Source organism: Perca fluviatilis, chromosome 23 (assembly GCF_010015445.1).
Source record: "Perca fluviatilis chromosome 23, GENO_Pfluv_1.0, whole genome shotgun sequence".
NCBI lineage: Eukaryota > Metazoa > Chordata > Actinopteri > Perciformes > Percidae > Perca > Perca fluviatilis.
Window position 1 is genome coordinate 9,422,266 of NC_053134.1, and position 12,928 is coordinate 9,435,193.

At 41.2% G+C, this 12,928-nt stretch overlaps 1 protein-coding gene across 14 annotated transcripts in view; it reads right to left on the reverse strand.

The window, feature by feature from the left end:
* The window catches only part of magi2a (membrane associated guanylate kinase, WW and PDZ domain containing 2a), a 260,190-nt gene that overhangs the window by 87,764 nt on the left and 159,498 nt on the right, over positions 1-12,928 (reverse strand). Inside the window, exon 1 of one of the 14 annotated variants that reach the window (XM_039791303.1) lies at positions 4,524-4,976. The exons of the other annotated variants lie outside the window; for them this stretch is intronic. Within the exon in view, the coding sequence (XP_039647237.1) occupies positions 4,524-4,560 (37 nt within the window). The 5' untranslated portion in view covers positions 4,561-4,976. Of the gene's footprint in view, positions 1-4,523; positions 4,977-12,928 lie in introns of those variants that run through there. 14 annotated transcript variants of the gene reach the window in all.

Genomic DNA, 12,928 nt, shown 5'->3' on the forward strand with positions numbered 1-12,928 from the left:
CAGCTTAAGTTGCAGCGTGGGCTGAGGCTCTCGTAGCCTACAGCCATCCTGTTGTTCTCCAGTCTGTCCTCCAAGCCAGATTCAACTCCACAACCACAGGCCACAAGTCCAACTCTCACTTGTGCAGCTGAGCACTATTACTGGACGCCCCGGTCACAGCGAACATTTCATAGCCGCAACTACTGCTCCTACAGAATACATTAACATCGCTCTAAGTTACCCCTATGTTAATAAAACACTATATTAAATACATGACCTTTTTGCCCGGCTTCACACAGAACCTGAGATAACTGTAGGCAATATAAAACGGCTTAACAAGGAGACAGAAAATCTATTGAAAACAAAGGGTTTATATCCAGAGAAGATCCCAAGGCATCGTAGAGAGACATTGTACTGCGCATTTATGGCAAGTCAAAGCATGTGTAAAGACACTGAAGAAATGATTATACCATGAGCATTTAAACTAATCATTTCCATACAGTTATATAGAAAGGTGTAAAGCAACTGAAACAAGAGAGAAAAAATATCAGAAGTGACTCGAATTTTGTCTTTAATGTTTGGATATACTGATTGTGTACATGTCATTCCCCCTTTTTCTCCCCCTTCAATTCTAAGCTGTCCTGTCAATAATAAAGGCCTAAAAGTGCCAAAAAAGAATACAAAATAAAAAAAATTAAATATATAATATATATATATATATATATATATATATATATATGAAAATAAGGGACAAGGTAATATACTTTCACAGGCTGAAAGCTTAAGTAAGGTAAGGGAGAAACTGTTCAGTAACATGACACCTTCTCTTTCTCAGAACGTGGAGCAGCTGAATCTGAGCAAAACAGACGGATTTGAACACTTCAATACTACTAAGAGATTCTAAAATTCTGGATTTTCTACCTAGAAAGGTTTTTATAGTGTTGGTGGCATTGCCATCAGCTCCTGGAAATGTTTTTAGTCACGCTCTTGGGATGGCAACGTCTACCACTTTGGTCTGGACTCAAATATCTCTCAAATATCTATTGGATGGACTGCCATGAAATTTGGTACAGACCTTTACGTCCCTCTCAGGTGATCCCTTAACCTTTCATTTAGCATCAGCATCAGGTCAAAATTTCAATTTGTGCATCATGAATAATGAAATTCCCCTCAGCCTCAGCTGTGCCAATCAGCAAATGTTAGCATGCTAACAAGTTAAACTATGATGAACATGGTAAACATCATACCTGCTGTGGACAAGATTTCTATTTTTAGTGTTAGCATTAAGTTGAGCTCAGCAACAGGTGACTGTTTTCCTTAATGTACTGACAATTGGTGGCAATGATAGTATACTTACTGTAAATTAATTAAACAACTAGAGCACCGCATATATTTGACTGTTATTGCTGTAGCTTTGGGTGGACAATAACGTTAAGCAGCTCATTATTATCAATAAATTAATGCCTCTGGTTTTAATACACACACAGCAAAATACAGGCCTTGTAAGCCTTTCATTGAGTTCCTTTAATTAGTTTAGTGCAGTATATCTGAATTTTCTCTGTGGTGTATGAGGAAATACGTGCCACACAGTGAGGTGACATACTTCAAGACAGACTGTAATTCATTCATCTACACAGCATGCATCATCTTTGCTTAAGTCTCTCCTCTCTGTTATTTCCACCTTCTACTCCACACACAAATTTTAAATACACAAAGTAATAGAAATGTAATCCAGCTATTGAGCTCCAGCAGTGTTCACCACCCCTTTTTATACTGTTCTAACAGCCCAGTGTTGTGGACAATTGCATCAGGCCGGATGTGCAAGGCAGGTCCTGCGCTTTCACGACCTAAACCCTCTGTTATGACTGGCCACGGCAGTGTCAGCACAGCCTATTGTAACCACCCTAATCTTGCCATTAGCCAATTAGGAAGTGACGGGCAGCCGTAATGCCCTTGCATTAGAGGGATGGATTAGTTTGCCATTCAGCGCCTGCCTGCCGCCTGTGGGCAAATGGACTGATGGAGGACAGTGAACCGCTGCAGCGCGCCAACAAAAGCTGCTTTCATCGCACTTTGCCTTCACAGACCGCAAGTGTGGCGATGTGCCTATTCACAGTTTTCACTGATGATGCACAGCAATGTCTTAATCAACTGTGATTACATATCATTTAAGCGGTAATAAAGTCTATCGAGCAGGGAGTGCAGAGGAGGCTGCTGTTTTCACTGAGCTGACGATGAAAGTTAATATCACTGCTTTGCAGTCTAATGAAATTGACCGGGAATGTCTCGCTTCCTTGGCAAAGCTCAGATGCAAAACCTCACTTTTGGTTCTTGATCAGAGATCAGTCCTTTTTTTCTCATCTACCCCACACCTAATGAGATTTCAGGTTCATTCAAGTTCAATGAGATTGACTGTGTGTTGCTTCCCTGGTTATTGACAGCCAGTAATGTGGGATAGATTGGAGAAAGCCAAGCAGTGAACCACGCTCCCCCTGCCTGCTGGCCCTCTGCCGCCCTCCCCTGAATTCCATTAATAGCTCTGCCCTCCAGGAGGTGCTGGGTGGACCGCCTGTAACACAGCCAGAGATATTGATGACTGCATCCTCCCCCAAGGAGAGAGGAGAGGAAAGGGAGAACTGAGTGGAGAGGGCTGATAAAGAAGTAAAAGGGGGAATCATAATGGAGGCCAGTAGTTTAAAAGTTAAAAGGTACTAATCTCCTGGCACATTCTGGACAAAAACACATAATTGCAGACCACGTATACAAGACAGAAACTGACTATGATGTAACCACTCTGGAAGTGGATATGTCACCAGTTGTAATTTGCAATTTCCATACCACGACATTCACAAAGTGTCCTCTAAATAATGTATTCCAATGGTCATTAAAGAGACAAACTAGCAGAAATAAATTGTAAGACAACTACTTACATCTTTCCTAAGACTTAAATCATTTTTATGCGTTTCCTCTGAGCAGATGATGTCTTGGGCTTTGTTTTCTGCATAACATTTGTCATGAAATATTCCATTTGCAACTTTTTCTTGTTACTTGTCAACTCACAGTAGCCAATGCTCGCTGCCTGACAAATTCAGCAATTATACTTTCTGTTCAACCAAAAACGCTCAAAGATTACAAAGCATTTTCCAAACTTAATTAATATTGCTCACATATCCAAAACAGCATTTTCTTCCTGTAACCCTAATGCAAGTAAGCACCATTCACAGATACTATTACAAAGTTCCTAATAAAATCACAGTGACACTGTTACTGCAAACTTGTGTAAAAAGATCAAGGGGGGCTGCTTGAAATCTAATTTATTCACACACATGAAGCTGGGAGCCTCACATTCTGCCAAACCACATCAAGTGAGCACAGATTAAAGCATGTGATAATACCCTGTCAAAATGTGATAAGACATCCCAATGGACTGAAAATCTATAAATGCAGTTAAATTATGTATTTTGATGATAAATTTACACATCATATATTTTCAGCAGATCTGACGTTAGAGTTAAATAACCTGTATACATAAGTAAAAGCAATCACAGCATTCCGGGATGGTAGAAAAACGTGCTCTGGTTTATTGGCATTTCTTTAACCAATCACAATCGTCTTGGGAGACGCTAAGTGGTGCCTCTGCAAAATAGCCTCGGAAAGGAACTTGTTTTGGTGGAACGTGTACGTTCAAAGGTTGTTTTAGTCTTGCAATTGAAAACTCAGATTGGACAGATAGTCTAGCTAGCTGTCTGGATTTACCCTGCAGAGATCTGAGGAGCAGTTAACCATAGTCCTCAGAAATCCACCAGAGTTTAACACCAACGCAAAGAAATCGTAAGTTAACAGACATACGACGGAATTTCCGGCGGCAACGGCGCAATCCCGGAAGTGGAAGGTCATGAATATAGACTATAGGCAATATGAATTTAATCAGGAACAAGAAAAGGTTGTCGAGCGGACTCCTTGTTAGAGCTAAACATTTAGTCAATTGACCAAAGATTACATTTTATTAATTAATTAATTCTCAAGCTTTCAAGCTAAATTGCCAAACATTCATTCTGACTCCAACTTCTCAGTTTTGAGGATTTGCTGCTTATTGTATTCACGTGAAAATAAAATAAATGGCCCTAGTCCCCATACCAAAAAATGCAGAAAATAAGACAGGAGCATGAAAAACATCTTACATATCCTCTAGTTAATGGCCAGTAATGACACTTAAACTGTTGATGCCGAGTGAATACTAAGTCTGCAGCAAAGTGCAGATGTTACTCTAGAGCCCATGCCCGGCATTCAGACACTTAAGAGAGTGATAAACTACCACAGAGTCCATGACAGTGGCAGATCGGCTTGTCATTGCAATGAGCTCTCTGTATTGATTAAGTGCTGTATCAAACACATTTGGGGGCAAGACGTGGTGGTGAATCCCAAAAGTTGGCAGCAACAACAATGCCTGACATTCAGGTTGCAACTCAAGCATATATGCCTATCCCACACATGTGATGCAGTCTGCAGCTAAGATACATACACACAGTGTAAAAACAACCTACCCCTACACAGGGATGTCATCATGATATCTGTTATCATTGAGTATTGAATCAGAGCGCAGTCTCTCTCGTGGGAAGATGTGAATGACTCCTTTCATCGCATCGCAGGCTCCATCTATTTCTTCTTGCTCCTCCAACAGCAACTAAAAGAGATCGCCTTTGGTCTCGCTCCACATTCCAACTTCCATGAAAATCAAAGCCATCGTGTTTGCAGGGGTGAGCCGAATGTTGAAATGAAGAAAACGAAGAAGAATAAAATAGCCAAACACACTAATAATTCAGAGCTGTGGAGGAGAATCTTGACAGGCAGCAGGGCGAGCGTTACAAGAAAAAAAAAATATCAGCGAAAACACAAGAAGGCCGTTTCCTTTTCCTAGCAGCTACTCCAATTTTCCTCTGAATCCAGGGAGGACTGCAGCACACATTCACACGCACACACACACAGCCAACAATGGGCAGGTACAAAGAGAGAATAAGAAGAGGGAAGAGAAAGAGAGGGCAGAGATATAGAGAGATTAAGGGAAAGCTGATGTCATCTGTTTGGATATGTTGCCCTGGGGTTGGTGTTTTTCAGGGTGTGTGTGTGTGTGTGCGCAGTGATCAGGGATGTGATCGTGCTTCTTTGTCAGCCTAATCCCCCCCAGCCGAGGCCACACTGGCTCGGGCACATTACCACCCAATGACACAATCTGTTTGTCAGGACGTCCCGTGCAGTTTTTATTCATTTATAACAGTCGTGATGGACTGCCTAGCCCGAAGCCTCAGACTGCCCATCCTGCCAGAACAACAACCTAACAAGTATCCCATCGACCCCCATTTAAACTCTGCTTTCTATCCAACGCCATCCACCCTCTCAGTCCTCCAGTGTCAACAGCTGCAACGTCAGGAGAGCCAATTTGTTTTCAGTATCAATAAGTGAGGGATTTGAACCGACAGCCCGCTGGGTCAGAGAGGCTGGAATAATCACTACACTCCACGTGGTAGTAATCACCTCATACTGAGACCTCTTGGTCTTTTAATACCAGAAGCTAAGCTATCTCATACAGCCATCCTTAACCTCTGCCCCTTTCCTGCTACTGGACCTACAGGGGCTGTGTGCGTGCCTCTGTGTGTGTGTGTGTGTGTGTGTGTGTGTGTGTGTGTGTGTGTGTGTGTGTGTGTGTGTGTGTGTGTGTGTGTGTGTGTGTGTCGTGTTTGTGTAAAATGTGAATAAAAAGCTCTTAGTAAGTCTTACCTCTAGTGTTAGAGCGACCGGAGATTACAACTGAAGGAATATGCCATTATTTCTGTGTTGTGGAATTGAACTGTCAAAAAATGTAAAGATTGTGTAAAACAATAAAGAATGTATTTTTCATGGATTTTGTCACTCCTGCTGTTTGTCATATTTATTACCTCGGCCAAGGAGGTTATGTTTTCGGCTCGGTTTTTCTGTTTGTTGGTTTGTTTGTCGGATTACGGGATTACTGAAAAAGAATGAATTAGCCAATACCTGTTTTCACTGTTGCCATGGATATACTACATACAACCAACTGGTTTACTTTTTATATAAAGAAAATGGCTACATTTGACAAATATGATGCAAGATCTGAAGTTACTCAGGAGTTTAAAGCCAGTTTACGAGCATTTATCCTAGAAACAGGAAATCACTGGAAAAAGTAAGTTTGGGCATATACTTGAGCCATGAGCAAAAAGCCCAAAAAGCCCGTATTTCTTCCTCAAGCTGTGGTCTGTCACAAGAAACTTCCACTGTATTGCAATTAAACTGACAGTGAACAGAATGACCACAGCTGGTGAAGAAGATTTTCGCTGGGACCTTGGGAAGTGCTGTGACTTTAAAAAAAATAAAAAATAAATAAAAAACTAATGATGGCACTTGTGGTAAATTTAAAAAACGAATGTGACTTTATGGGGAACAATGTTGACACCTAAAAGAACAAGCATTGATTTAGTTGGCAGTGTTGCATTCAAGGCATTTAATGCGTCAACTAAAATTTACTCGGAGTTGTCCGACAAATGTTTTAAGTGTCCAGGCTGATACAAAGCCATGAATAATAAATGGGATTCTTTTTTTGAAATGACTGCAAATTATTTATGGATCATCCTCCTTCTTTTAAATTGCTCAAAGCGGGGGGAAACAAAGCTCTCAGAGTAACGTGCTACGCTCGGAGTAAACAATGGTTTGCGGGGGAAAAAAAAATTCTATAAATAACAATGAAGGTTGTGTTCAGATAGACTCGCTCATCTGAAGGTGGACTAAAGGATGGAGAGGAGTGAGGAGGTGCTAGGTGGTTTGTCAGAAGAGGAATGAACTCGGGGAAACTTTCCTTTACCTTTTGTCTACAAGAATTACTGCATGAGTATTCGTTGTTAGTTGTTGTTAGTTACGTGGGTCATTTTTTCTTCTTACACATGAAGTAATTTACTCACCACGAAGGACTGAGATGGAAACACATATTTTGTAACTAACTGAACTGCAACATAAAATGCTAAAAAGCTAATTATCAGTGACGGATTCAAACAACTCAAATCATTTAACTGGTAAACATTAACACCAAGGCAAAAATAACAATGATCTTACTTGATATAACTCTTAGTTGTACCTTTCCCTGTCAGCGTTCAATCATGAGGGCCAAAAGTACTGTGCTTTGACAGTACAGCACTATATTCAATAAAGTTGGGTTTAGTTATCTTAAACGACAAACTTTGGTTGATGTGAGTCATCTGTGTTTGGGTAATAGGCCCTTCTGTATTATTAAGCTTCAAGACAGATATAGTATATCTGAACATTCAGACCAATGTGGACTGAAATTATGTCTTAGATGTTGGCATGAACGCAGTTTGAAAGTCGAAAGGTAATAATTACGATCATTTATATGGGATGAACACTGCATATGTTAAATAACCATCTCTGTCTCCCAGATCTTACCTGGTGAGTATGTTATTATAATTGTCAGAAATGATGGGCAAAAAAAAAAAATATATATATATATATATATATATATTTTTATAAGATTTTGCATGTATTGAAATTAAAAAAACAGTGAACGGTGAATCACTTTTGACACCTTGAACTGTGAAATTTCCCTTAATACTTTTTCTGTTGAACTTTTTGAATTCCCCTTGAGAACACAAGACGAAAGAAGAGTTTACTACAAAATTCAATGTGCATAATAATCTTTTTTTTTTTCTTCGTTTTTGTGATGGTTGGGAATCGAAATTGAAAGTGTGATCAAAAGACGATTAATTACACAGCCTTACTTCAAAAGCTGTAATTGATGTGTGTTTAATGGCCAAGAACTCAGTATGGATCACCATCAAAAGCTACAGTTTTCTCTTTGTCAAACAGTCCTCTGCAGTAACTCTTAGAAAATCAAATCATACAGCAGTGCATGCATTCACATACTGTACCTCTGATACTGTGGCCCTCTTTCCCTTTCCTTGCCATCTTTTCCCCTCTCTCTCTCTCTCTCTCTCTCACACTTACACTCACACTGTCACTCCCTAACATCCCCTCTTTGATACAAGTATCCATTAATTCAGGATCCAATTACTTGGATTGCCCCTCCCACCCACTATCCATCTCAGATTGCTCGGCCAATGGACGAGTCTCTCAGTGCGACAGATCAAATTTTGGCCTCCACAAATAATCCCTCACCAGAATGCTGCTGCTAGCGCCGCACAAACTTTAATTGGATCCTTTTAATAGTGCTCACTATGGCCACTTTCAGCTATGTAATTAGGTTTCCCTTCCTATAGAGTTTAATGGTTGAAGGGTGGGTGAGGCAAGCAAGAGGGAAAGCGAGAGAGACAAGAGGAGAGGAAGAGAGAGTGAAAAAGGCCAGACTTTCAGTTTTACACTAGACGTAATCCAATTTCACCCACAGAGAAATCATCGCAATGCTATATATACTTTTTCAATGGGTGTTTTATGGGCCACCATAAAAACCATAGACTGGTGTTGAATATCCAGCCTCATTGACTTTTTGGCTGTGAGCAAAGTGGCCCTCCCTCGCTCTCAGTGACTCTCTTTTGGCCTACACCTGTTCCAACTGGCTCCCCTGTCTAATGCAAAGCTCCAAATGGGGGAAAAAAACTGGTTCCCTAAACACAGACACCAAAACTCCCCGAACAGAATGCAAATGACGGGATTTCTGGAATGATTAATTTCTGCCACTTGTGAGGCGATTAGGGGGAGTCAATCACATGAATAATATATGTAGAAGAACTCCATAAAAAAAAGGCAGCGGCACAGTCACAGGGATGAATGGATGATGGGAGAACAGTAAGCAGCTTAATGACAATAAATACAAAGAGACACACCCCCTAGGGATAGACAGAGGACTGACACAGAGGAGGAGGAGAGAGAGAGGTGTAATGGCACTATAAACATACAGTAGATGGATTGGTCACTCACCTGTCCAGGTGAGAATGGACATTCTGTAATTCTAGCTGCTCTGACAGTTCATACCTCAGCAGCAAAACAATGTGTTTGTTTACACCTGTGCTCATCATGAAGACTAAAAACAACAGCAGGGCAGTCCATCACCACCCACACGGCCAAATGATTAGACAACACATTTTCCAAAAGATGTCTGATGTAACGCTGCTGTCATTAATAACATCACATCAAAATCACATGGAGCACTGGAAAACCTAGAGACTACATCTGACGTGGACAATCCAAACTGAAAAAACAGAAGACACACAAACAGTAATGCCTCATCATGTCAGCAAAGTCCTTTTGTCAAGGTGAATAATCTTACGTAATCAATATACAGTAGTGCTATGTTAACCACGCACAGTGTTTTTTATTAACCCTCACACACATCGACTCCGCTAGCTGTCCAATCACGTGAATGCTCACTAGTCTTAAAAATGCCAGTGCTCCCCGTTGATACATTCTGCGAGCCGTGACGTGAATGCAGCATGAGATCCATCAAAATCATGAAGATCTAGAGCTGAAGCGATGGAGTGATCAATAATCAGCGCCTTCTGTGATAATCATAGGACATATTTCTTAAGCAAAAAAATGCCAAGTATCCCTCAATCCAGCTTCTCAATTGTAAAGATCTACTGTGAAACCATTAATCGAGAAATTTGTATTTAAACAATTAGTACGTGCAGTCCTATGCACTTCCAAGCATAAAATGTCAGAAACACTTCAAAGCAGCAGTTGGAGCGTATAACTGAAGGAAAGGAAGCCAGTGGAACATGTGTCTCTCTCTGGGAGTTAGACTAGCGAATTCTCAATCACCTGTGTGTTTCTACTACCTCAGGAATACAAAGTGGCATCTGTAAAAGAGAGGAAGCATGAAATCAGGAAGAACAGCAAAGAAGAAGACAGAATTGTAGCATCACAAACCTTTTCCTGTGATACAAAGCATCACATTCACCCCACTTTTACAACACTGAAAGGCATTATAAGGTTACAATGTATGCGATAAAACATACGGCAGCATAAAATCACCAGCACAACCATCTGGCTGCGGCTTAATTAAATACACTTAATCACATTCGAGCATATGCAACACATTCGTACGCCACGGCAGCGTAGCAAGGAGGGCGAGACGAAAATAGAATCCATTTTGATTAAGACAAAAGGACAATTTCTGAGTGGCACCAAACACCATTACAGCCACAGTGGCGGAGTATAACGAAACGATGGCGCTCAAAGTGATTCATTCATCACTCCTGTTATGTTAACCTTTCTTCATCTCCCACCTGCTGGAAAATCTGCGCATTAATCTGCCTCTTTGTGTTAGCGCTATTGACGGCTGAATGGAGAGCAATGACTGCACACGTGTTGAGGCCGGGAATCACACGCGCTTCTGAACGGCAGGTGTGTTGAATGAATGTGCATAAAGTTCACAAAGGATACGCACATGATTGTGTGTGTGTCTGGGGGAAGAAAGGCTTCAAAAGTGTAACCGTCCATGTATGAATATTGTTGTCAGGGTATATACTACGTACGTACATAAATACACTATACATTGTACTTCTCCACTGATCTGCATACAGTACAGTGTGTTCAATTTATGAACAGGAACATAGTGAACATTCAAATCAACTGTGAAAAAGTGAATTATGTTGCAGTGTTTGAGAGGTTTCTATAGACGTTTTGATTTATTAACCTCCGCCAAGGTTTTGTTTTTGGCTCAGTTTGTAGGTCTGTTTGTTGGTTTGTTTGTCTGTCTGTCAGCAGAATTACGGAAAAACCCAATTTTTATGAAACTTGATGGAAGGGTGTAGCATGGGCCAAGGAAGAACCCATTAATATTTGGAGCAGATTCAAATCACGCGGCGCATACAAAAATTATTTTTCCCTTGTTTACATGGTGAGATAGGGTATTTGTGCTGCATTCATGTGGTGTCAGAAAAAAAGTGTTTCTGATCATATTTTATGGCTCACCTGATTTGTTTCCTTAGCGCTCTGCGCAATAAAATACAACACAATTTCTTTGTAGCGTCCATTTTCTGTGCTCTACAGGTGCCATTCTAGTTTAAAGGTCCCATGGCATGAAAATTTCACTTTATGAGGTTTTTTAACATTAATATGAGTTCCCCCAGCCTGCCTATGGTCCCCCAGTGGCTAGAAATGGTGATAGGTGTAAACCGAGCCCTGGGTATCCTGCTCTGCCTTTGAGAAAATGAAAGCTCAGATGGGCCGAAATGGAGTCTCCTCCTTATTCAATTCAATTCAATTTTATTTATAGTATCAAATCATAACAAAAGTTATCTCGAGACACTTTACAGATAGAGTAGGTCTAGACCACACTCTATAATTTCCAAAACCCCAACAATTACAGTAATTCCCACAAGAGCAAGCATTAGCAGTGGCTATCGCGACAGTGGCAAGAAAAAACTCCCTTTTAGGAAGAAACCTCGGCAGACCCAGACTCTTGGTAGGCGGTGTCTGACGGGCCGGTTGGGGGTGTGATGAACAGTGGTGATAATAGTCACATTAGAGGTCACAGTGACTTCGAAGGTTATTATGAGGTCATAAAGAGCAAGGTTACCTCCCCTTTCTCTGCTTTGCCCGCCCAGAGAATTTGGCCCACATATGAAAGAGAGACATCATGGCTTGCAAACAAGCAAAGTGGCAGTTGGTCAAGGCCATACCCCCTCCACCTTGCCCCCCTCTCTTCCTCAATAGCATTTAAAGCTACAGACACAGAAATGGCACATATTAAGGAAAGCTCATTGTGGGACTGGCTGTAGTGGCTGTAGTTCTGCACCAATGCTGAATTTCGGGGAAAGAGACTTCAGATACAGTATTAGGGGACCACTAAGGTCTATATAAAAGCATCCAAAGAGCACCATGTCATGGGACCTTTAAAGGTGCCCTGCCATACAAAACCGTTTTTATTTGCATTTTTTTTAATATGTTAGGTCCATATGTGTTTGTGTTATGTGCTACCTCCTCTGTCAGCTCTAGCCACTGAAAAGAAATAAGCAGAGAAATCAGGCCAATTACAAAAGCTGGTCAGTCTGACATCATATTGCCTGAGCTCATTACTATTCATTAGCTCGGCCAGTTGGGCTGGGTAAAGGATTCTGACAGCCAGGCTCTCATTCGCTAGCTGTTAGCCAACAGCTTAGCTTGTTGAATATTAATGAGAACTGGCAGAAATCGAGCTGAGTGTTCCTGTAGGCTTTCTATACCACGCTAGAATGGCTTGAAACAAGGTAACCAAGGCATTTTTTTTTTTTACAAAAAATCCATGGTAGAACTTCAGACATTACCACAAAGTAATGAAATACGTGTGGCAGGGCACCTTTAAAGGGGTGATAGAATGCAAAACTGATTTTACCTTGTCATAGTTGAATAATGACAGTTTAGTGGGTAACTAAGACATACATAGAACCTCTAAATCCCATTGACACCTCTTTTCTCTGCAAATCTCACTATTTGAAACTGCCTCTGAAAACGGGCGAATCTCAACGAGCCCCATAGTTGACGTCAACTATTGCGGCTCCTCCTCATTTGGCTCTAGTCTTTCTCTTTGTCACGCCCCAACATTTGCATAGGCTACACAACTGACCTGAGATCAGTTAGTCTTCTGAATCTAGGTCGTGCAGATCTCAGAAATTGTATACATTGTTCATCTGCTATTTTACCATTAAATTCACTTCTGAGACTTTTTTATGCGAGAAATCAAAGGTCAAATATGGGCCGTTTTACGAAAATTGATGTCTAATTGCAAATTTTGTTCGACTGTGTCGGAGTTCAGAGGCCGGTGCTGCCTTTGTTGCTGCCTCGCCGCCTGGCCTGCCTTCCTTCACAGACCCCGGCCTGATGGAGCTCAGTCACGGCTGGCAGCCCACAGCACTCCATACCCGCGCAAAGTCACCGTTTTGGGTTAATGGACTACGAAACGCCGCTGCTCTGACAGAGCTCCAGGGCCTCC